The sequence below is a fragment of the Epinephelus moara genome, chromosome 11 (assembly GCF_006386435.1).
Source record: "Epinephelus moara isolate mb chromosome 11, YSFRI_EMoa_1.0, whole genome shotgun sequence".
NCBI classification, from domain to species: Eukaryota; Metazoa; Chordata; class Actinopteri; order Perciformes; family Serranidae; genus Epinephelus; species Epinephelus moara.
In genome coordinates, this window is record NC_065516.1 from 12,636,223 (window position 1) to 12,657,651 (window position 21,429).

A 21,429-nucleotide genomic window follows, 5' to 3' on the forward strand; every position below is an offset into this window, starting at 1 on the left:
ATCATTTTGAATTTTGCTAAAAGAGAAGGAAATCATCTGTTGATTTATATATATAGACTCCAGGGTACATTTTTTTTTGTATTTGAGAGCTATTTAAACGTGTAATTTGTGGTAGATTTTATTATGTGGAACTATTAATATTATGTACAGAATGTGAATCTCTGAGTAACTTGTTTACAAACTAAAGAAATTACAGTTATATACAGTAAATTACTTTTTACTGAATATTTAAAGGCAAACTGTTAACATGTAAAACTATAGCACTTATTTGTTTTTTTTACTAATTGGTCATATTGTCAAGAATATTGTTATCGTAAAAAAACACCCCTGAAATATTGTGATATTATTTCAGGGCCATATTGCCTACCTCTAGTTCTAACTTCTTTGTAAAAAAAAAAAAAAAATCAAATTAACAATGTGCAGTACATGTGATCTGAAATTATAACAAAATATAATTTAAAAAAAAGCCACATGCCAGCGAAAAAAGTTTATCGTAAAAGTGCAAACTTGTTCACAGGTCATACATAATTTTTATTTATTTTTATTTATTTTTTTAAAGGGAAAATACAGTTAGTTAAGTTGCAGTCTTAGTAGGTTGAATTATAGTAGGGAATGAAAATAGAAAATAATTTATTTCCATTTATTGCCCGAAATTGTTTGTAGTTTAAGTAGTTAACCCCACAAAATGGCAAAAATAAATAAATAAAATAAAATAAAAAATAATTTAACTACTGGAGTCACTATGCAGTAATAATGTAGTTAAACTACCAACATGACTACTGCTGCTTTAAGTACTTGTTCCAGCACTGCCACAGACATGTAGGCCTAGCTCTCAACAAGTGCACCATGTGATGGTACAGTCAGTGGTTGTGGATGTAAATGGTTAACCCGACGGTGCAGAGGGTTCGCGGTGACGTCACACGCTGGTTTCTGCTGCTTTGGGCCGCTGCCTGTATTTCAGGAGGAGGACAAGTGTCTTAAACTACTCTACGACTTAACTCCTAACAGATCACCCGCTACAGCCGGAAAAACATCCTGAAAATGGGCAACTGTCAAGTAGGTACCATGGTCTGAGAGTGTGTGTGCTACAGACGCGCTGGGTATAGAAAGAGAAAGTCTTGTAACAGTCAGCTGTCTGGGCTTCTGCTCCAAGAGCGGTAGAGTTTCGGGTTGACGACTAGGATCGAGATTTTATTCCAGGATAAACGTTAGATTTTGGGATTAACATCCAGTAAGATGTTATATTTGGTGCTGACTCTGCATCATGGATCCAACACTGCAGCGCCTCCATTCGCCGTCAATCTGCGCACATCATAAAAATCGCACTTAATCTTCTTATTCCACCTTAAATTGAGAGTAATGATATCATATTAATAATATTTGGTGTTTCTTTAAATGTTAACGTCGCGAATGACATCGTGTGACAGACAGTGGTGTCTGGGTTTACGCAGAGGAAAGGGCCACTCCCCTGCGGAATGCATCACAGCCCCGTTAGATGTGTGCGTGTGTAGATGAATGAGTGGGGCTCTGTGTGTAATGTGTTAGGTAAGAGTCCATGGGTGCAGAGATGGGGGAGGGTGCCCAGTAGTTTGTGTCAGATCTCTGTCTTTTTGGTGCATTTATGCTCATTTATTTTATTGTTTTAACTCACTGCAAATTCAGCCACACCAGTGCACCGTGAAAAAAGCTTTTGATATCTAACAACGCCTTTATTTTAATGTTTAATTATAAAGTAAGTGCTAAAAACGTATTTCTAAGTGCTTTACAATACAAAAAGCATCTAATTTCATAGTCAAATAATTCAAATTGGTTGTCCAGCAAAAAACAAAATGATTACACAACATTTTTTTTCTGTTATTCTGTGAAATTTACTGCAAATTCTTCTAGTTACAGGACAGAAAAGTGGCACTGAACGCCTCCTCATTACTGGGGATGACATATAGTTTTTTAGAATTGCCTCCCACACCCTTGTTGGCCTCTGGACCGCACTTTAGTTACTGCCCGTCATTCATGCAGCCCCCACTAAGTTTGTTTAAAGACTTCTGGCCCCAAATTCCTCAACCAAAGCATTGTGTCCTCCCCTCCCCCTCCCCCATCCGCCAGCTGCTCCTGCATCGCTGACTTACTTCCACAGCAATCAGTTTGATGTAATTAGGTTATTATAGGATGCTGTTTTTAGCCTTTTGTTTCATCTACATAATCTTTTATTCTTGCAGCCCACAATCGTGCACTATGAGGATTTTGATGTCATGGCTGACATCAAGGCCATCCGCAAAGCCTGCAAAGGGTTTGGTGAGTTAGAAACATACTGAATGAAATTCTGGTTACTTGCATATGACATAGTTTTATCGTTGTACTGCATCTGTTTTTGTTTTGTCTTCCCTACAGGAACTGATGAGCAGGCCATCATTGACATCCTGGCAAACCGCAGCTCAGATCAGCGACAGCAAATTAAACAGGCCTATTTTGACAAGTATGATGATGTGAGTGTTGTTCAGTAATACAAGCATTTTAATTATTGCCCTAATTTGAAATATATTCTGCCCCGTTCAGTCACCAATCCCTAATTAAATCTGTCTCCCTGTGGTAGGAGTTGGTGGATGTGTTGAAGAGGGAGCTGTCAGGGAACTTTGAGAACGCTATCCTCGCCATGCTGGACCCGCCCGTTATCTACGCTGTGAAGGAGCTGAGGAAAGCCATGAAGGGAGCGGGCACTGATGAAGACGTCCTAGTGGAGATTCTCTGCACTGCCACCAACGCTGTCAGTCACAAATTTAAAAACATCAAATGAAATTATTAGTGCAGTGTGTAGGATTTAGAGGGATATGGAATAATATATAATAAGCACGTTGGAAATTTGAAAGCATTACCTGTAACACTTATTTCCAAAGTGGTCCTCGGTGGAATCAGCAAACAATACTTAACAACAGAGTCATAATTGTAAACAAACAAATTATACATCTTTATGTGACAGGTCAGCTTTAGTGTGATAGGGGGAGAGAGGGGGGATGACATGCAGAAAAGGGCCGCAGCTGAGCCTCAGCTGGGCCACTGTGGTAAGGACACAGTCTTAGCATGTGGGGTACCTGCTTTGCCGGGTGAGCTACTGGGTGCCCCTATTCAGCTTTATACTGGTTTAAATCACTGGCTCCATTTGTTTTGGAGAGGAAGAGACCTCTGCAGATAATTCGACTCACAGTAAAAAACCTTCTGAGCTTAAGTTATCAGACAAAACAAGTGAGCACACAGCACTGGGCTAGCAGCCTGTCTCGGACATGCCAGACAGCATTGGAGAAACACAGAATTTTAATGTTAAACTGTTTTATTCAGTGTTTTTATCGGTTTAAATCACTGGGCCTGTTTGTTTTGGAGAGGAGGAGATTTCTGTGGACAGTTCGGCTCATGATAAAAACCTCCTGAACTTCTGGATAAGAAAAAATGTGAGCACACATTAGCAGGTGGGCTAGCAGACCATCTGCAATGTGCCAAACAGCATTGTAGAAACACTGATTTGTAAACATAAACTGTTTTATTCAGTGTTTTTACTAGTTCAAATCACAGAGTTCATTTGTTTTAGAGAGGAAGAGACCTCTGCGGATAATTCGGCTTATGGTAAAAACCTCCTGAATGTCTGGATCTTAAGTTATCAGGGAAAACATGTGAGCACACATTAGCAGGTGCTGGGCTAGCAGCCTGTCTTCGACATGCCAAACTGCTTCGGAGTAACACAGAGTTTTAATGTTAAACTGTTTTATCCAGTGTTTTTATCAGTTTAAATCACTGGGTCTGTTTGTTTTGGAGAGGAGGAGACTTCTGTGGATAATTCGGCTTATGATAAAAACCTCCGGAACTTCTGGATAAGAAAAAATGTGAGCACACATTAGCAGGTGGGCTAGCAGACCGTCTGCAATGTGCCAAACAGCATTGTAGAAACACTGATTTGTAATGTGAAACTGCTTTATTCAGTGTTTTTACCAGTTTAAATCACATGGTCCATTTGTTTTTGAGAGGAGGAGAACTCTGTGGATAATTTGGCTCAGGGTAAAAACCCTCTTAATGTCTGGATCTTACATTATGAGAGGAAACAGGTGAGCACACATTAGCAGGTGCTGGGCTAGCAGCCTGTCTTCGTCATGCCAAACTGCATAGAAGAAACACAGAGAAAGAGACCTTTGTGGATAATTCTGCTCTCAGTTAAAACCTTCTAAACTTCTGGCTCTTAAGTTATCAGAGAAAAAAGGTGAGCACAGAGGGGGCAGGTGGGGGGACAGCAGCCCATTTGAACCATGCCGAACAGTTTTTGAGAAGTACTGATTTGTAACATGAAACCGCTTTATTCAGTGTTTTTACTGGTTCAAATCACAGAGTTCATTTGTTTTGGAGAGGAAGAGACCTCTGCGGATAATTCAGCTGCCAGTAAAAACCCACTGAAGGAATTCTAAGAGGGAGTTTGCGCTTGGCACGGGAGAGAAGTTTCAGTTGGTTGCAATCTGCAATCCTCACCACTGACTGCCACAAAATCCTACTCACTGCTCCTTTAAAAGTGAACACATCAACAGTCTGTGTGCCATGTCAGATGCTTTTAACATTGGCATTAAAACAATTAAATTAGATTAATGGGTTTTGATGTAGAATATTCTAACTTCTTATTCATTGCGTCCCACAGGACATCGCCATGTTCAAGGAATGCTACTTTCAAGGTAAGCCTTTTGCAAACTTTATTATTCAACATCCACCCATTCATATTGTTGTCATTAGGCCGTAGATAAATCATGCTGTGCAGTTGCTAAACCTTTCACCCCGCTATGTTATGAATGTCACAATTTCCTTTCCTGGTATTTTGAACCCTGGAGGAAATGGCTGGGGGTGACTCATTTGGATGCATAACATGCTGTACTATTCCTGTCCCTTTAGCCAGCTAATGTACAGTCACGCTGTGTTTAGTCAAGGCCCATCCTGCTGTAACTTCCTGTCCACTATGATACCAGTGCTGATAGCTGATTATATACCAACATCTTCTTTAACATTACTCCAGGGACATTTGCAGTGAAAGGAATGCTGTAATTCCTCCAAATGGATCCCAAATATAACAGTATCTCACTGTCACTCTAGATACAAGATTTTGTTTAAGAAGTTAATAATTAATTGAGTGAATGAGTGACTGGGGCAGAGATACTGGAGGTGCCTGTGCGTGCAACATGCTGGTTAGCTTATCAGGTTGTTAGCTGGTTGTTTTCAGCTACTGTTGCATGCTGGTAGCTGTGCTGCCTGCTAGGGTGAGATAGCTTAGGAGGAATTTTGGTTAGCAAGCATGTTTCTTAGCTGATGTTATAGACACAAGTGCGTGCGTTGTTCACTCAGCTCAGACCCAACCCAAGTCTTTCACCTCTGCGAATCACGTTTTCTTGTCACTGTACTAATGTATTTTACAGTACCTTTGGTTTTGTTTAAAGGGACCACATATTTTTTTTATTTGTTATCACAATTAATTGAATTCGGTTGCAGAACATTCTCAGCTATCTAAAAGTATTAAATTGTGATGTCACTGTCTGAGAATCAAAATGTGAAAGATGTTTTCTAGACTCAAAATTCTCAGTGATACAGGCAGGAAGCCATCATCGAAAAGGCCTAGATAGCAACTGGTGGTCCCGTAAAGGGGAAGTATGCCCATTTTTGAAATGTATGCATGTTATTCATATGGCCTCTGACAGTCTAAAGATATTAGTAAACATGAGCAACTCTCTTCCCAATCTAAAAACTAGCATGTTGAAACTCACATTTGTGATGTCATCAAGTAAAAAGACTGAAGCTACTCTAGGACAATAAATTAAGAAAGATGTTCTAGATCAGTGGTTCCCAACTGGTGGGTCGCAGCCCAAAAGTGGGTCACGGGTCTATTCTGAATGGACCACAAGTGACACTGTAATTTAAAGTACTGTGAATACTTGACAGAGAAAGCAAACTAGCTCGACAACATGGCCAAATGCTGACTATATTAAACTGTGTGGACCTTGAACTATAATGACTATGGAGAAATCTGGACCCCATAGCTAGACCAGTTCAGAACATCTAGATGACACTGAGAGCACTCAGGGGAAAGTTCTGAGTAAATGGGTACATTTTCTGTTTCAGAACTGAGAGCACTACAGTAGACCAAATCACTGTAACGTCTGCTAACAACCATCACTTCCTGGTAGACATCTGGCAAATTATTTCAATGTAGAGATATGTGAAATCGCCAAATTTGTTTATTTCTGTTGTCATTTTCAGACGTAACTAATGCTTCAAGATATACAGTTAAACATGGTCGTCAAACCTACCTGACGTTTCTGCTGTGTTCATTTTGTGCACTGTGTTGCTTTGCTATAATCTTTGAATCTACCAGCAGAAGCTAAGCAATGTACTGCTGTGGATGGTGGCCACATCAAGGCGTATTTTAGCCACCTAAAAATAATCTATAATTATAGTTAAATGTACATTATATTTGGAAATTTTTTACTGCTTTATCTTGCACACTAACTGATGGAGACAGTGGTAGACCAGCAGCTCCTGTGTGCTACAAAGTAAAATTAGTGTTTTTGTCAGTGGAGCCTGGTGGCCTTGAGATAAAGCCTTGAGTTTCCTGTCAAAAAGGAGGCCTTTTTTTGGTGGCCAGAAACTAATTAATTGAGGCAATGTTCGCCCTGCGCCATTTGTTTTAATAAGTTACGCAGGGATTTCCTCAGAAGATATTGTAATCAAACATTGTGATTGTGAAGGCTGATTAAGGGAATGGTGGTACACCAAAACTTGTGTCTGATGGTACAAGACTATCAAGGGTTGGACTTCCCCTTTAAATACTGAGACGTAATATAAATAGTGTGACTTGTGGTTGTATTTGACCCTTTTTTTGTTTACATTTCAGTGCATGAGCGTGATCTTGAGGCAGATATTGAGGGAGACACAAGCGGGGACGTAAGAAACCTGCTCATGGCTCTATTGGAAGTAAGTGGCCCTGAGTTTCTACTCCATTCCTGTAACTGAATTCCTCCGTCTGCTGTGGGACTGAAATCGAGCTCACTCTCCCTGTGCCCAATCATTCCCTACACACACGCACACACACACACACACACACTGGCCACAATCCAGACACCCTCTCATTAGTAAAACGGAGGCCAGATACAGTTGCTTCAGTCAGACTTAAAGGCCTCACGACACAGCAAAAGTCACCTTGCTCTTCGTCCTGCAGGGCAACAGAGATGAGAGTTATGAGGTGGATGAGGCTCTGGCTGAAGAAGATGCTACCAGCCTGTTCGAGGTACACTTTCTGTAATGTTATATTCATAATAACTCCATTGCGGACTCATTAATCCTGAACAATATTAATATTTTCTGTATCTGATGCAGGCTGGTGAGGGTCGTTTTGGGACGGATGAGTCCACTTTCAGCTACATCCTGGCCTCCAGGAATTACCTGCAGCTACAGGCCACCTTCAAGATGTATGAGCAGGTAGGTTTTGGTGTCACACTGTCCATAGATAGCTGCAGTGATATTTTGACCTGACATTTCATCTTCAGCTAGCATGTGAATTGATCAGGGCTGGTGTCTTACATTACCCTTGAGAACTGGTGTTGGTACTCATGTATGTGCAGACAGACTTGACTACGCTTCCTAGGGTTTGGAAGCCGATTTCCGCCAATGAGATGGGAAAAAAAAGATCCTGTCGTCATTATATTGAGAAACTTTCTTGAAATAATGAGAATATTTCTCAAAATAATGACACGCTTATCCCAAAATAATGACTTATACCTCAAAATAACAAGAGGCTTTCCTCAGAATAATGAAATAGTATCCCAAAGTAATGAGTTAGTGCCTCAAAATAATGATAAACAACATGCAATACCGGAAAGCAACCTGCAATACCGACCCGCCCCAGCACCCACACATTTTACCAGTTAGTTTGCAACCTGACCCGACCTGAAACTGTGGAATCTATAATAACCATGCACTGTTCAAATAATTTCGTTAGGCAGCACAGTTAAAGTGATTTTTTTGGAACATTTCATGCATGCAAAACTAAGATATTATATTTTAAAACAAAGTCAGCAGTCAGAGGATTTCAACATTAAATTATTATTATTATTATCATTCTGTTTTATTTTCTTTTAGTATTTTGTGTTTTTTTATTTAATTTTATGTATCATTCAACAACTGTGATCTGACCTGTATGTTTATGTTTATGTTATGTTATGTTACAACCAAATCCATTTTTTTGCTCTCATGGGAAACAGATCAGATTCTTTCAGAGTAGTATGGACACAGAAATTGAATTCTGTTTCAATAAGATGGGCCACTTTCATATCCTGAAATCCTAAATGAATGTGATCCTAAATCTGAGTCATATTTGATCACTGGCCATGCAGCCGCTGTGAGAACGGTCATATGGGATTTCATGTGTGTTTTTCCTATACAGCCATGTTTTTTTCAAGTCATACTTCACTGTGCAGCCACAGTGAAGTACCATACAGTGTCGAAGTGTCCATTGAAAATATGGAATGCTGAGAGCACGACTAGCCTTTATCGTATGGCAGCAAAATACTGCTACCTGGTTGGAAGTGGTCTGGCGCGCTTTTGGCAGACTCCACAGATGGTCCATCTCTGGCGCTGCTCAGAATGTTAAAACTGACTTAGGAAACACAAATCGGCAAGGCATGGTTTGGTCCTCAGATCTGAACTGGTGTCACCTGACAGCAATAAATAAATTAAAAAATAATGAGAAACATCCTGAAAATAATCTTTAGTTTCTCATTATTTTTAGGTGCTTACTCATAACTTTGAGATACTGAGTCATTATTTTCAGATAGCCTGAGATACAAGTCATTTTGGGATATGTAACTCTTTATTTTTGGGATAAGTAAGTCATTATTTTGGTCAAGTTTCTCATTATTTTGAAAAAGTTTACAGGATCTTTTTTTTTTCATCACACAAGCAGAAATGGGCTTCCATACTTGGCCCTTTAAAATGTCCCGAACATTTACAATTGTAGGATTAGGAGGGCAGTGTTGACCAGGAAAATGAAACGTTACCACTTTAAGGTCATTGCCAGTACTTAGACTGAACATGTCATTTTCTCTCCATAGCTCTCTGGAACTGAAATCCTGGATGCCATTGAGAATGAGACTTCTGGGACACTGAAGAAATGCTACAAAGCTCTTGGTTAGTATGAAATACAAAGAGCTGAATATGAAATACAGTATACTCAGTCTACGACTTCAAGTCAGGCCTGTAATCATTTACTTGTCCAAGAAAGATGACGCATAAAGAATAAGCCAGGTGATTACTAATATTTGGTTACATGAAAACCAGCACAGAATTGCATGGGTAGAATATAATAACTGTGTGTGTGTGTATGTATAGACAGAGCCACGGGATAAGCATAGTGTTGAATAAACAGACTGTATGGGGGTAAACAGCAGTAGAATTTAATGAACGCTTTTCTTTCCTCCCCTCAGTGAGAGTTGCTAAGAACCCTCAGCTCTACTTTGCCAGACGTCTGCACGATGCGATGAAGGGAGCAGGCACTGACGAGGACACCCTCATTCGCATTATTGTGGTTCGCTCTGAGGTAATTGCACTAAAACATCAACAGGTGGAGCTAAATATTGAAAGTTGGTGGTGTTGTTTGTTGTTGTGGGATAAGTAAGGTAATGCTCAATAGCACTGAGGAAACCAAAATGCCTGTGTTTTCTGTGACAGATTTTAGTGTAAGATGCTGACCTCTCATTCTTATGAAGGCAATATCTCAAGAATTCCTTGTGGGGATTTTTTTTTTCAAATTTGGCACAAACTTTCACTTGGACTCAACGATGAACTGATTTGATTTGGTAGTCAAAAGTCAAGGTCACTGTGACCTTGCATTCATCTCATTTTTGTTAATGTGTAATCTCAAGAACATTTTTAAGGAATTTCTTCAAATCAGATGTTGTGGTGGTTAAAGGTCGAGGTCACTTTGACCTTACGTTTGTCTTATTCTCATGAACGCAATATTTCAAAAAGGCCTTGAAAGAGTTTCCTCAGATGTGACACAAACGTCCACTTGGACATAAGAATGAACTGATTAGTATTTGGTTGTCGAAGGTCAAACATCAAGGTCACTGTGACCCCACAAAACATGTTTTGGGCCAGAAATTAAGAATTCATACACTGATTATGAGAAAACTCCACACAAAATAATGAAGTGATGACATTTTATATCCAAAAGGTCAAAGGTCAGCTTCACTGTGAAATCAAAATATTCTGCACAAACACTTTTCTGGCCGTTACTGAATGTCATATCTCAGGAACTGAAGGGGAGACATTTTGTCAGATACTGAATTGGTGACACTAATCTTGGATGTCCACCTTGAACTGTGCTGATTGTATTTTTGTTAACGTGTAGTCTCAAGAACTTTTTTAAGGAATTTCTTCAAATCTGATCTGGTTAAAGGTCAATTTCACTTTGACCTTGCGTTCGTCTTATTCTCATGAACACAATATCTCAAAAAGGCCCTAAAAAAAGAGTTTCCTCAGATTTGGCACAAACGTCCACTTGGACATAAGAATGAACTGCTTAGCATTTGGTGGTCGAAGGTCAAACGTCAAGGTCACTGTGACCCCCACAAAACATATTTTAGGCCATACTGTAACTGCAACTTGAGTGGTTCATGGAGGCATACAACCACAAAGCCATAATTCTATTTTTTTTTCTTTGTCCTGCTTTCAACAGTACGATTTGGAGACCATTAAAGACATGTACCTGGAGAAGTACGACGTTTCTCTGAAGGAAGCCCTGAAGGACGAGTGCAGCGGTGACTTCAAACGTCTCCTCCTGGCGATCTGCCACTGAAAGTCTGGGAGTTAGGCAGGGCGGACGTGGACGGCAGAGGCAGAGACAGCGGAGTATATTTATACTGAGGGCACTGCTGTTTTCTGTCTAACACACTAATACTACGCAGTCTCTCCATGTGACATTATGTAGGGAGCAGGAGGGTGGAAGTGATAGAATAATTAACTTGGCTTGACTTGTCCAAACTCTGTGAATTTAGGTGGCTCTCTTTTTAAACTTTTTCCACAGATGTTAATTATGAAATTGAACTGGAGTTACTCATTTGTGTCTGTCAATTACTGCCCATTTCGTAGTCAACTTTTAGCTCCAGTTCCGAATATCTTTACCAGCATTTACACAGTGATATGTTTCGTTTTCGTCACTGTAAACAAGCACCAAGATTTATACATTTCCAAGAGCTGACTGTAGTCACACTGATGGGATTACAGAGTGTGATTTGATCAGGTGGTGTGATGCTTGACAAGATAATCACATTGTAAACATAAGACATGTTTGTACACTGGCAAAAAAAAAGTCTTTCTGCTGCTGCATTTCCTGTAATGAAACACTAGTGTTACATAATCACCACCGTACAAGTATTACACTGTTATAGATCAAATAATTCTGTATTCATGTTTGATTTTTGTTCTATAGCTTTCACCCTCCATGCCTGTAAAGCTCAGTGACTGATCACTGCTGTTACTAATGCAATCACTCCATGTGGCTTGAAGTTTGTGCTAAGACTGAAGAAATGTGAACGTTTGTCATGAAGGAATATTAGCTGGGATTATGAAGGTTATGCAATGTTATGTGAATGGATTTTATGAATTTTATGAATATATATTTCATCAGTTGCCTATTGAAAGAAACTATTGATTTTCAGTATGTTTTTATCCTTTACTATAACTAGAAAAACTTGACAAATCCAAATACACCTCACCTTGTTATATATTTTTTTGTATTTTGCAACTAACCCAGTAGAGTGTTTAATATATATCATTTAGTTTACTGTTTTAGGTAGGCCAGAGGGTATAAGAGAAGAAACCTTTAACATCTAGACAGTCTGATGTCATTTGTGCGTCTCTATAAGGCAGCTGAGATTTGATAAAAATTACCACTATTGTAAAGATTTTGCAACAAGCTGAGTAGATACTCAAGTGAGATAGATACAGCATCAACCAGGGCATCAGTTGGAGCTGTAGGACTAGTTTTTGTCTCTCTATAGCCAAAGAATTTAGTTAAACTGCAAATAAAGTTCCCTGTAGTGTCAGCACATCTGGTGTTATTTATTTATTTCATTATTTTCAGTATACGTAGCTCTGGAATTGGCAAAAAGGGCATTTTAAAATAAGATTTTAAAAAAGTTGGGGTTCAGTGTCTAGAAAGTTACATGAGAGTTTTATTGTGAATCATAATATATTTAGATCGGCTGCCACAGAATTCTTTATGCATAATGATGCAGTTGTCATGGCAACCTCTCATGTCAATATGATTATTATGATAACCGTATCAAAAATTCAGTAGCTGTCCAATGTATGCTCCAAAAACAAACAGTGAAGACTGTAGAAGTGAATGATGTTTCTATCCCTCATATGAAGGGACACGCCCCCTCAAAGCCTGTCACCACTGCCTTGCTGCATTCAGGTACTGTCGGAAAAATGCAAATTTCAATTGGTCAACCCAGTAAGAGTGGGAAAGAATAACCTGATATTTTAAAGCACACGGTGATAATTAGTTGGTTTGTGCTTCATTAAAAAAAAAATCCCCAAACCAAGCTTGAGTGATTTTTTTTTTCTTTTTATAAGGTATTGCATGGTGTCTCTTGTGTAGGGAACCAAAAGCACAACTGGGGAGCTGAGAAGTTACAGGTCTCTCAGATGATTTAACTGGTAATCTATCTTGCCAATGTTTACATCATTCCATATATATATATATATATATACACATATATATGTATGTATGTGTATATATATATATATATATATATGTATGTATGTATATTAATACATAATTATACTCTTTGTGCTGATGTGAAGATTATCTCGCTAAACAAAACGTGTAGGTATATCATAAAGGTTTGTTTGCCACAGGGCTTACTTCCTGCAATAATCCAAAATCCAATGGAAAAATCCCATAGGTTTTTTGATGAGGGAACCAGGGCGACACAGCGGCCTCGGAAAAACTCTTTTTACTTTTTCTGTAATTATTTTGAGAGATCCACAGCTGCTAGAAGCCTAAAATGGCTAAAAAGGACTTTAAGTAGCAATAACTTGGAAAAAAAAAAAAAAATTACATACAACTCACATACTTTAATTTCAATGGCGGGATAAATACATTTACTCAAGTACTGTACAGTTTTTAGATACTTGTACTTACTTTCCATTTTTTGCTACTTTATAGCCCACTTTATTTGGCAACATTACTTTGCAAATTTGACACAAAATGTAAACCAATATGAATTATTAATATTGTTATGCCCTATATTAAACTACCTGGCAGCAAGCCTATATAAACTACTAATAATTTATCATAGTTTATACTTTATTTATACTACTACATTTAATATTATTGTGAATTAAACAATAGTTCCGACCAAGCGATTTGATTGGACAAGAGGCATTCACGTATGCTGGTTTAAAAGAACTGGGACTCTTAACTATGCATGTATCCCTCCGCTTTACAGCTGTTCTGAACCGTTAATTAAGTTAAACGTTAATTGGCCTACATGAAAGGTCGTCAACAAAAAGCAACATGTTGCCACAAACACATCTGACTTAAATGATGACTGGTCATCAGAAGAGCATGAAGGGACGGACAGTCAGAAGCCTGGATACTTCACTGCAATCCTCCAGGTATGCTCATATGACGTCACAAGATGTATCAGCATACTGTCTGTTAGCATACTGTGTATTATAGCAACACACTTTTACCCCCAAAGCGACTGTCAACAGACTCTTATTCCACTGGTCGTACAATAAATTTTAACATACAGATAAATATACGTGATACAAAGTAGTCGGCAGGCGGTAACATGCGGACCTAGCATACACAAAGTAGCAAGCTAGTGTGCAGGAATGCTAAAGTGTTGCTTGGCAACATCCCAGTCCTGGTCCAGTTGGAGAACTATTTGTGCTGGCGGAGCCAAATTCATCATGAAATAAACAAACAAATCATTATCTGCTGTCCCTTTTCAATGTTGACTTATAGATTGTAGGACTGTTGTTTAAAAACAATATCGCACTCGAGGTCATGCTATTGTACTGACTGAATATCAGCATGAATGTCAGGCTGGGATTATCTTCGTCACCGAATAACAGCCGTGCTGATATTCAGTACAACAGCACTCCCTATCGTGTGATCTTGCCTATATTATATACATTAAACTCTATTGTGCCTAATATTATACACATTTTCCCAAAGTTAAGCCTTTAATTTCAATTCATTTATATTATTTAGAGCTTCTGGGCAAGGCATTGAGAGAGAACAATTACAATAGGGCCAACACAACTAAAATCAAAAGCAATAAAAGAAGAATAAATGGCTATAGCTATTCCAAGAAAAAAAAAAGCCTGAGGCATGTTTGAAAATGTTAGTATGTCCACTAATAGGCTAAATACACTACTGGCCCACAGTCTATGGTTTAAAGTATGTTTGGCTGCTTAGCATGAGTTTGTAATGACAGTACTTTTGTTAAAGGGCTGTGGTTCATTATTCTTTTAGCCTATGTTTCAGTGACATCTGTGTTTATTTAAAAAAAAAAAACATGGATTACAATGAATTTAAAACACAAATAATACGAACAAATGAAGCAAATTTCTTTAAAAAGTCCCAGTTGCTCTTAGCGCAACACTTTGTACTGTAAGTGCTTACAGTTTCTTTAATTATTTTTGGGGATACACCACTGCGCCAGGTGTAAAAATGAGCCCCCTTTTAGAAATACTTATTTCAAAATAATATTACATACAAATCACTTCCTTTATTTTCAGTGATAGGATGTAACTAAGTACATTTACTCAGGTACTGTTCTTAACTTCAATTTCAAGATACTTGTTCTGAAGTATTATTTGGCGATAGTACTTTGCAGATTCAGATTATTAATACAGAAATATAAATCAACTAATGAATTATGATATATTGTCATAGCTTATATTAAACTAATTAAAGTAATTCTGTAAAGTAGTTAACTCCAACTCCACCTTTATCTGCTGCAACATTATGAATGCACACGTTAATGCATCAGTAATTATCATGCAGTACCATAATATATTCTAAAATTGGCCATTCTGCATAAGGACTTTAACTTTTGAAACTTGAAGTATATTTTGGTGCAAATATTTATGTACTTTTACTTAACCTGTTCAGGCATAGGCAGTGTGTTTTAGAGCATCACTTCATTGATTTGAATGAACCATTAATGAAAAATAAATCACCCTAATGTGTTATGCTGGGAAAAAAGTAGGGCTGTTGTCAACCAAAGAAAATCTTGGTCGACTAAAGTCGTACATACTCTTCAACTAATCGATTAGTTGTGGGAAAAAAATCTGCATATTAGTTTTACCTCCGCCAACGAGGTTGTGTTTTTGCCAGCGTTGGTCTGTTTGTCTGCAAAAAACTCAAAAAGTTATGAACGGATTTTGATGAAATTTTCAGGAAAGGTGGATAATGGGACAAGGAACAGAGTGCTTTTCTAGTTACGTCTGCGGTGATGTCTGTGTCACTCTGCAGTGACACCTCCAAAACACTAGTCGGCGGTGGAGGACTGTGTTAAGTGCTGTAAAGTTTAGTTCAAATCAAACTTTGTTTATATAGTTGATTCAAAACACATTAAATATGGCTTAATAGAGACAATTTACAACTCACAACATTCACCAACAAAACAACCGTCACACTAAACACGTTTCCAAGCAAATACAACATGCTAACGTTATTAGCGCCAGCCTATGGCATTTTACATACTAGCCTAGCAAGGAGCGGAGATTTCCTCTGCTCATATGAAGCCAGGATAAATCCCTAAGTATAACTCCCTAAGGGATAAATCACTAACACGGCTTAAACTGCTATTTTAGTGGAGGTTTAACTGTCTTTACAATTTATTGTTTCTTATCTGTGAAATACAAGTAAACATGAGGTTTGTTTCCCCTGCGAGAAATGGTTTCAACTTACAGAAACTGATGGGAGGTCTGCGTCACGCGATGCTGGTGAGGGTGGGCGAGTTCAACTTTCTGTCAATAACGGGGGTGTTTTGAAAACACCCCCATTTTCACAGGTAATTTAGCCTGTCCCTCCCGCCGCAGGAAATAATGGATTAATCCTGGAAAGCTGTTGATGTAGCATTTTTTGCCTTATGAAAGTAACACAGCAATTGTTCGACCAATGAGAATACTCGACTAGTCGACCAGGAGACTACAGCCCTAGAAAAAAGGTCTGTTAAGACTATTTATTGTCATTATTACTATTAGATGGTCCACTGGTATAGACAGAAAATACATAATTAAGTGTCCTAATCCAAAGCAATTTTTGCGAAGGATTTTTGAGTGCATTTAGAGCATAAATTTACTAATACAATATGTTTTTGTGTGTTTGGAACATAATTACATACTGAACGGGTTAAGCGAGATTTTAAATACAGGATTCATATTTGTAACATAATATTTACCATGTGGAGTTGCTCCTTGTAGGTAAAAATCTTCTTCCACCAGTTTCATATGGAGATAAAAAAGTACGACTTTCCGTCGAGTCCCTGAAGGCATCGTAATGTTTCAGAGGCGTCAGTGCACTGCTCTCTGACGCCGCCCCTCACTCAGACATGCATGTTGTGCTCTAGTCGCGCATTTTTCACTCGTCTCTGTTTATATTTAGGAAAAACGGGGCATTTTTAAACGAGTTGAGAGTCAAGCTTTCAGCGACACAAACACAGGAACATCTCCCACACCGGCTCTATCCGCTGGACTCCCTTGAAGGTACGTTGTTCTGTGTGTTTCATTGGCTTTGTTGCTCCTTTTCCCTCTTTTTGCTGGTAATTACAGTCATTAGCATCCATCTTGGTGGAAGCTAATTAAAACCACTGCAAGGAGAAATGGTTGTTCCTTTTGCCTACCAAACATTACACCTTTGTGTGCTTTATGAGGTTTATAACTTATGTCATGTCCAGTATGCTTTTTTAAAATCCTTTGCAATTAAAACACCTTTATATTCCCTTAATAAATCAGTAAGGATACAGTTAATGGGCCTGCTGACTTCAACGTTGAATTATGGCACTTTATGAGTATTTTGACCCCATGTCCTATCACTGAAAAATGTAAAATGCCTTTATAGGCTGTGGTAGTTCACTTCCGTGAGAGTAATTCTCATGTTAACACATTGTGTCAGGTGTTCAGATTTATCACTGCAGCATGGTGTGTTTAGGTGCTGCAGCTTGCATTTGTTTAAGAATAGCGGAGTCCATCATTATCTCCATGGAGACGTGAAGTAAAACAGTGATGTTACTTCCTGCGACAAAAACAAGAAGATAAACTACTGTACTTTGATATTGCATCCAGGTATCATGCACCTGAATGCATCACCTCTCGCAGATATTCTGCAGCCAATATTAACCATATTTGGTAACAACAAATAATATGGCTACAAAAAAATGTAAATAATGAATAACATGATTTTTTTAATTAATCCATTATTCATTTTAGTCCCCAGACAGTTAGCGCTTTTCATTTTGATGCTGCTCTTTGGTACAGGCAGCTGCATACCCAAAGGCAGCTGCCTGGAAGAGAAGAGGCTCCAAAACAACACTCTCTTCTGCCGTCTGCATAGAAGGGGGGACTTTACAGCTACAATCTGACTATGTTTGATATCTATTGCCGGCAAAAAAAATTGTTAAACCTTCCTATTTGTTGTAAGTAGGGCTGTAACTGACAGAATTATGTCAGTCGAATCAGATTTGGTCGTTATACAAATATTCAATAATGTGTTTTTCTTTTTCTTTTTCTTTTTGACTCAAGCTCAGCAGGACATTCAGTGCAACAGTAGCATTCATGTAATATAGTAGACAAACTAATAGAGGAATCTGAAATGTGCAACATTGTTTGCCGACACCAGATATCAAACGAAAGCTGAAGACTATGTTATATTAAGTATCTGTAGGCTGTAAATTCACCAATGCCAAACAGATAAGAGAAGATATAATGTTATCTTTGAGCCTTGTGGTGGAAACTTTCTCCTCGTCTGTATCGCTGCATCACGTCCACGGCTGTCTGTAATGAAGAGGAGCATGACAGTCAAGAGCGCTCGCTCCACAGCAAAATCTGGGGATCAAAACATCCCCAGAAGTACACTGCACAGCACACTGACTAGCAAAAAAACCCCAAAACCTCAAATCTCCGGCTTTCAAAGGGCAGCCCTTATTGTTAGCACCATTGGCTTGTTTACTATATTATTTGAGTTTCATTGTCACAATGAATGTCCCCGCTCCAAATCTAATCTGACATAATTCTGAGTCTGGTACAGCCCTAGTTTACAAGTAACAATCAGATGTAAAGGTCCAGTGTGTAAGATGAAAGGGGGATTTGGTGGCATCTGGTGGTGAGGCTTATAGATTGCAACCAGCTGAAACTTCTCCAGGTTAGAATTCCTTCAGTTTTCATTAGGGCTGTGCGATAAATCGATTTTATCGATTAATTCAAATTTGTAGTTTAGGTCGATTTGTTTTAATGAAAATCGAGTTTCTCTTTAAAGTCCGCCACCGACGCTCCCCGCTGGGCTCCTGTAGTTCAGAGTGGGCTCATCCCTCCCCCCACGCGCTTGATACACAAACATCATGGCAGCGAGCGGGGAAGAACTCGTTCCCAAAAAAGGGAACGAGTTCGGTTTTGTGGCGTCAGACACAGAACAAACAGCACCCCGCTGCAAAGTGTGTTTGAAGGCTGTTGCTACCCAAGGTAGCAGTACTACCAATTTACTGCAGCACCTCAAACAGAGGCATGCTGCCGAGTGGGAGAGGTGTTGCCCCCTACGAAAATATCCCCATTCAAGTGCTTGAATTTGTTATTTACGCCTGAACGCAACACAGGCTTCACTCCATAGTGTGTTCAGTGCCATGCTGCAGATTCGGGCCAGGCTCGGTTATAATTGTCTCAGGGGCAATATAATGGTAGGGGAAACACTGCCATATGATGAGAAAGGGGCCCGGTGGAAAGCGATCACGGATGCACTCGCGATGTATCTTACCATATTTACCGTGGAAAAGCCGGGGTTTATTCACGTGCTGAAAGTTTTGGAGCCTCGGTACGTGCTACCAGGCCGCAAATATTTTCCTGAAAATTGATTTTAAGTAGAGGGAGAAAATCTATTTAAATCGTGAATCGGATTTGTTGTGAAAAATCGGAGATTTTTTTTTTTAGGCCATATCGCCCAGCCCTAGTTTTCATGGTTCAGGAGGTTTTTACCAGGAGCTGAATTATCAGCAGAGGTCTCTTCCTCTCCAGAGCAAACAGACAGTAAGCACTTAATAAAGCAGTTTCACTTTACAAATCAGTGTTGTTGTTTTTTTATGTTGTTCGACCCATCACAGACTGGCTGCTGGCCCATATATATATAATATACATTACAATTAATAAAGACTGTTGGGCCATGAAGCAACATGTGTCTGTTTTACAAAGTGCTGTATATTTTATGTCTTTCTTAATATGTCACTGATTCTCATACCTTCCTACTATTACAGTTTTTTGTTTCAACGGAAAACCAACCAACCTTAACCCTAACTTCTCAGTGTTAAGTAGGGCTGTAGTCAACCAAAGAAAATATTGGTCGACTCAAGTCACACATACTCTTCAACTAATCGATTAGTTGTGGGGGAAAAAAAATCTGCACCTTATTTTTACTTCTGCGGTGGTGTGTCTGTGTCACTCTGCAGTTACACCTCCAAAATGCTAGTTGACGGTGGAGGACTGTGCTGTAAAGTTTAGTTCAAATCAAACTTTATTTATATAGTTGATTCAAAACACACATTAAATAGGCTATAGCTTAATAGAGACGATTTCAAACAAAAAAAAAGTACGCTAATTGACTTCACTATAAATCGCAGAACTGACAGACAAACACTTGTCTTTATCTGAAAACATTTCCCCCACCAGTACAACATGCTAACGTTATTAGCACAAGTCTATGGCGTTTTACATTGTATAAATTAGCCTAGCGTCTAGCGATCTTTCCTCTTCTCATATAAAACCAGGGACAACAGTAGGATTGGGTCGGTATGAGAAAAAAAAAACGGTCCGTTTTTCAAATAAAAAAAACGCATGAAGTTGGTAATACCGGATTTTCGCCACTTGGGGGCGCAATTGACTCATTTAAAATAAAAAACGACCTTAGGACAACAGAGTGACAGTAACAGGTTGTTTCTTTTATTCCTTACAAATAAATTTTGCAGCTTACTCAATCAGTGCAAACAAGGGTTGCCTCCTTCGTCTGGCTCAAAACCCAAGTGTTGCCATAGTGGCGCATTCCTTGATTTCGTTGAGACTAAATTGTCCGCCATTATCGACTCCCCGTCACTATTAAACAAACTACAGTAGAGGCGCATGTGCCCCACCCCCCTCTCTCTCCTGCTTGCTGTGCGCTTGGTGAAGAGGCAGACACTCACAGACTCGGGCCTACTATAAGCAGAGCGGACTACGTGTAAAAATGTCCGTGAAAAATCCCCGTGATGTGAAAAATACATGCCGAACAGTCTTTTGGGTGACACTGGTGCGCGGAGCGAAGTCCGCGCGGTCGTGCTTTGCGCGCAGAGGGCTTGCGGACGTCCACTTTTACCGGGCGGACCTCTGCGGCGTCCGCTCTGCCCGAGTATGCGGTGCGGTCGGTCTCAAAAAATAAAACCCGGTCCAAGACGGAGTACCGGACCGAATTGGTATTACAGAGAACCGACCCAACCCTAGACAACAGCAACATTTAACAAAGGTAACGGTACATAATTTGGCTCCATTACAACTCACAAGGTTGTATACATTAGCCTAGCGACGAGCGGAGATTTCCTCAGCTCATATGAAGCCAGGATCAATCCCGAAGTATAAATCATATGCAAGACTTAAAATGCTATTTTAGTGGAGGCTTAAAGGGGAACTAAACCCCCCTCTCTGGGCATTACTCCGCCCACAGCTTGATTTCAAAAAGTTCAGAAAAGATAGGCGGAGCTGAGGGAAGGAGGGGGGGGGGGGGGGGCAAGGGGGGGGCCAAATACAGGGGGGGGGGGAGGGGAGGTGGAGCTTAGGTGTTGGAGACATTTCTAACCACCCAGTTTGCCCATCAAAAATAAATCNCGGGGGGGGGGGGGGGGGGGGGGGGGACAGGCGAGCGGCTGAGGAAGGGGGCGGAGTTAAGATCGCCCTCGCTGCGGGGAGAGAGGTCCCTCTCCTCGCTCCACACTGCGACTTATTTTCATTGTGCCGATGGTGGCTTGGAAAACCGCCCCTAACTGTGTCACATGGGCAGAAGGGAAGGCGGCCGGTTCTATTTCTCCCTCTCTGGGAGCCTGGGCTCAGAGCAGCAGCCCACCGCATCCATCCACCCCTCCCTCCCTCGCGGCCCGGCCGCAC

General features: G+C 39.7%; 2 protein-coding genes across 3 annotated transcripts in view; both read left to right on the forward strand.

The window, feature by feature from the left end:
* Positions 1-896: 896 nt before the first annotated feature.
* On the forward strand, positions 897-12,116 carry anxa13 (annexin A13). The gene is made up of 11 exons (XM_050056111.1): positions 897-1,056; positions 2,217-2,292; positions 2,389-2,483; positions 2,591-2,761; positions 4,667-4,700; positions 6,905-6,984; positions 7,229-7,297; positions 7,387-7,488; positions 9,120-9,195; positions 9,492-9,604; positions 10,745-12,116. The coding sequence occupies exons 1-11, from the start codon at positions 1,042-1,044 to the stop codon at positions 10,862-10,864; spliced, it is 951 nt and encodes a 316-aa protein (XP_049912068.1). The 5' UTR covers positions 897-1,041; the 3' UTR covers positions 10,865-12,116.
* A 1,522-nt stretch (positions 12,117-13,638) lies between these two features.
* LOC126397387 (coiled-coil domain-containing protein 106-like) overlaps positions 13,639-21,429 on the forward strand; it is a 68,989-nt gene continuing 61,198 nt past the window's right edge. The window contains exons 1-2 of one of the 2 annotated variants that reach the window (XM_050056110.1): positions 13,639-13,695; positions 16,703-16,803. The gene's annotated coding sequence lies outside the window, so the exon portion shown is untranslated. Of the gene's footprint in view, positions 13,696-16,163; positions 16,266-16,702; positions 16,804-21,429 lie in introns of those variants that run through there. The other variant, XM_050056109.1, reaches the window with a different exon arrangement.

Excerpts from the sequence above, each read along its gene's own strand:
- anxa13 (XM_050056111.1), top strand. Across the intron at positions 2,484-2,590 it reads ATTTTGACAAGTATGATGAT|GAGTTGGTGGATGTGTTGAA; the intron begins GTGAGTGTTGTT and ends TCCCTGTGGTAG. Across the intron at positions 7,298-7,386 it reads ATGCTACCAGCCTGTTCGAG|GCTGGTGAGGGTCGTTTTGG; the intron begins GTACACTTTCTG and ends TATCTGATGCAG.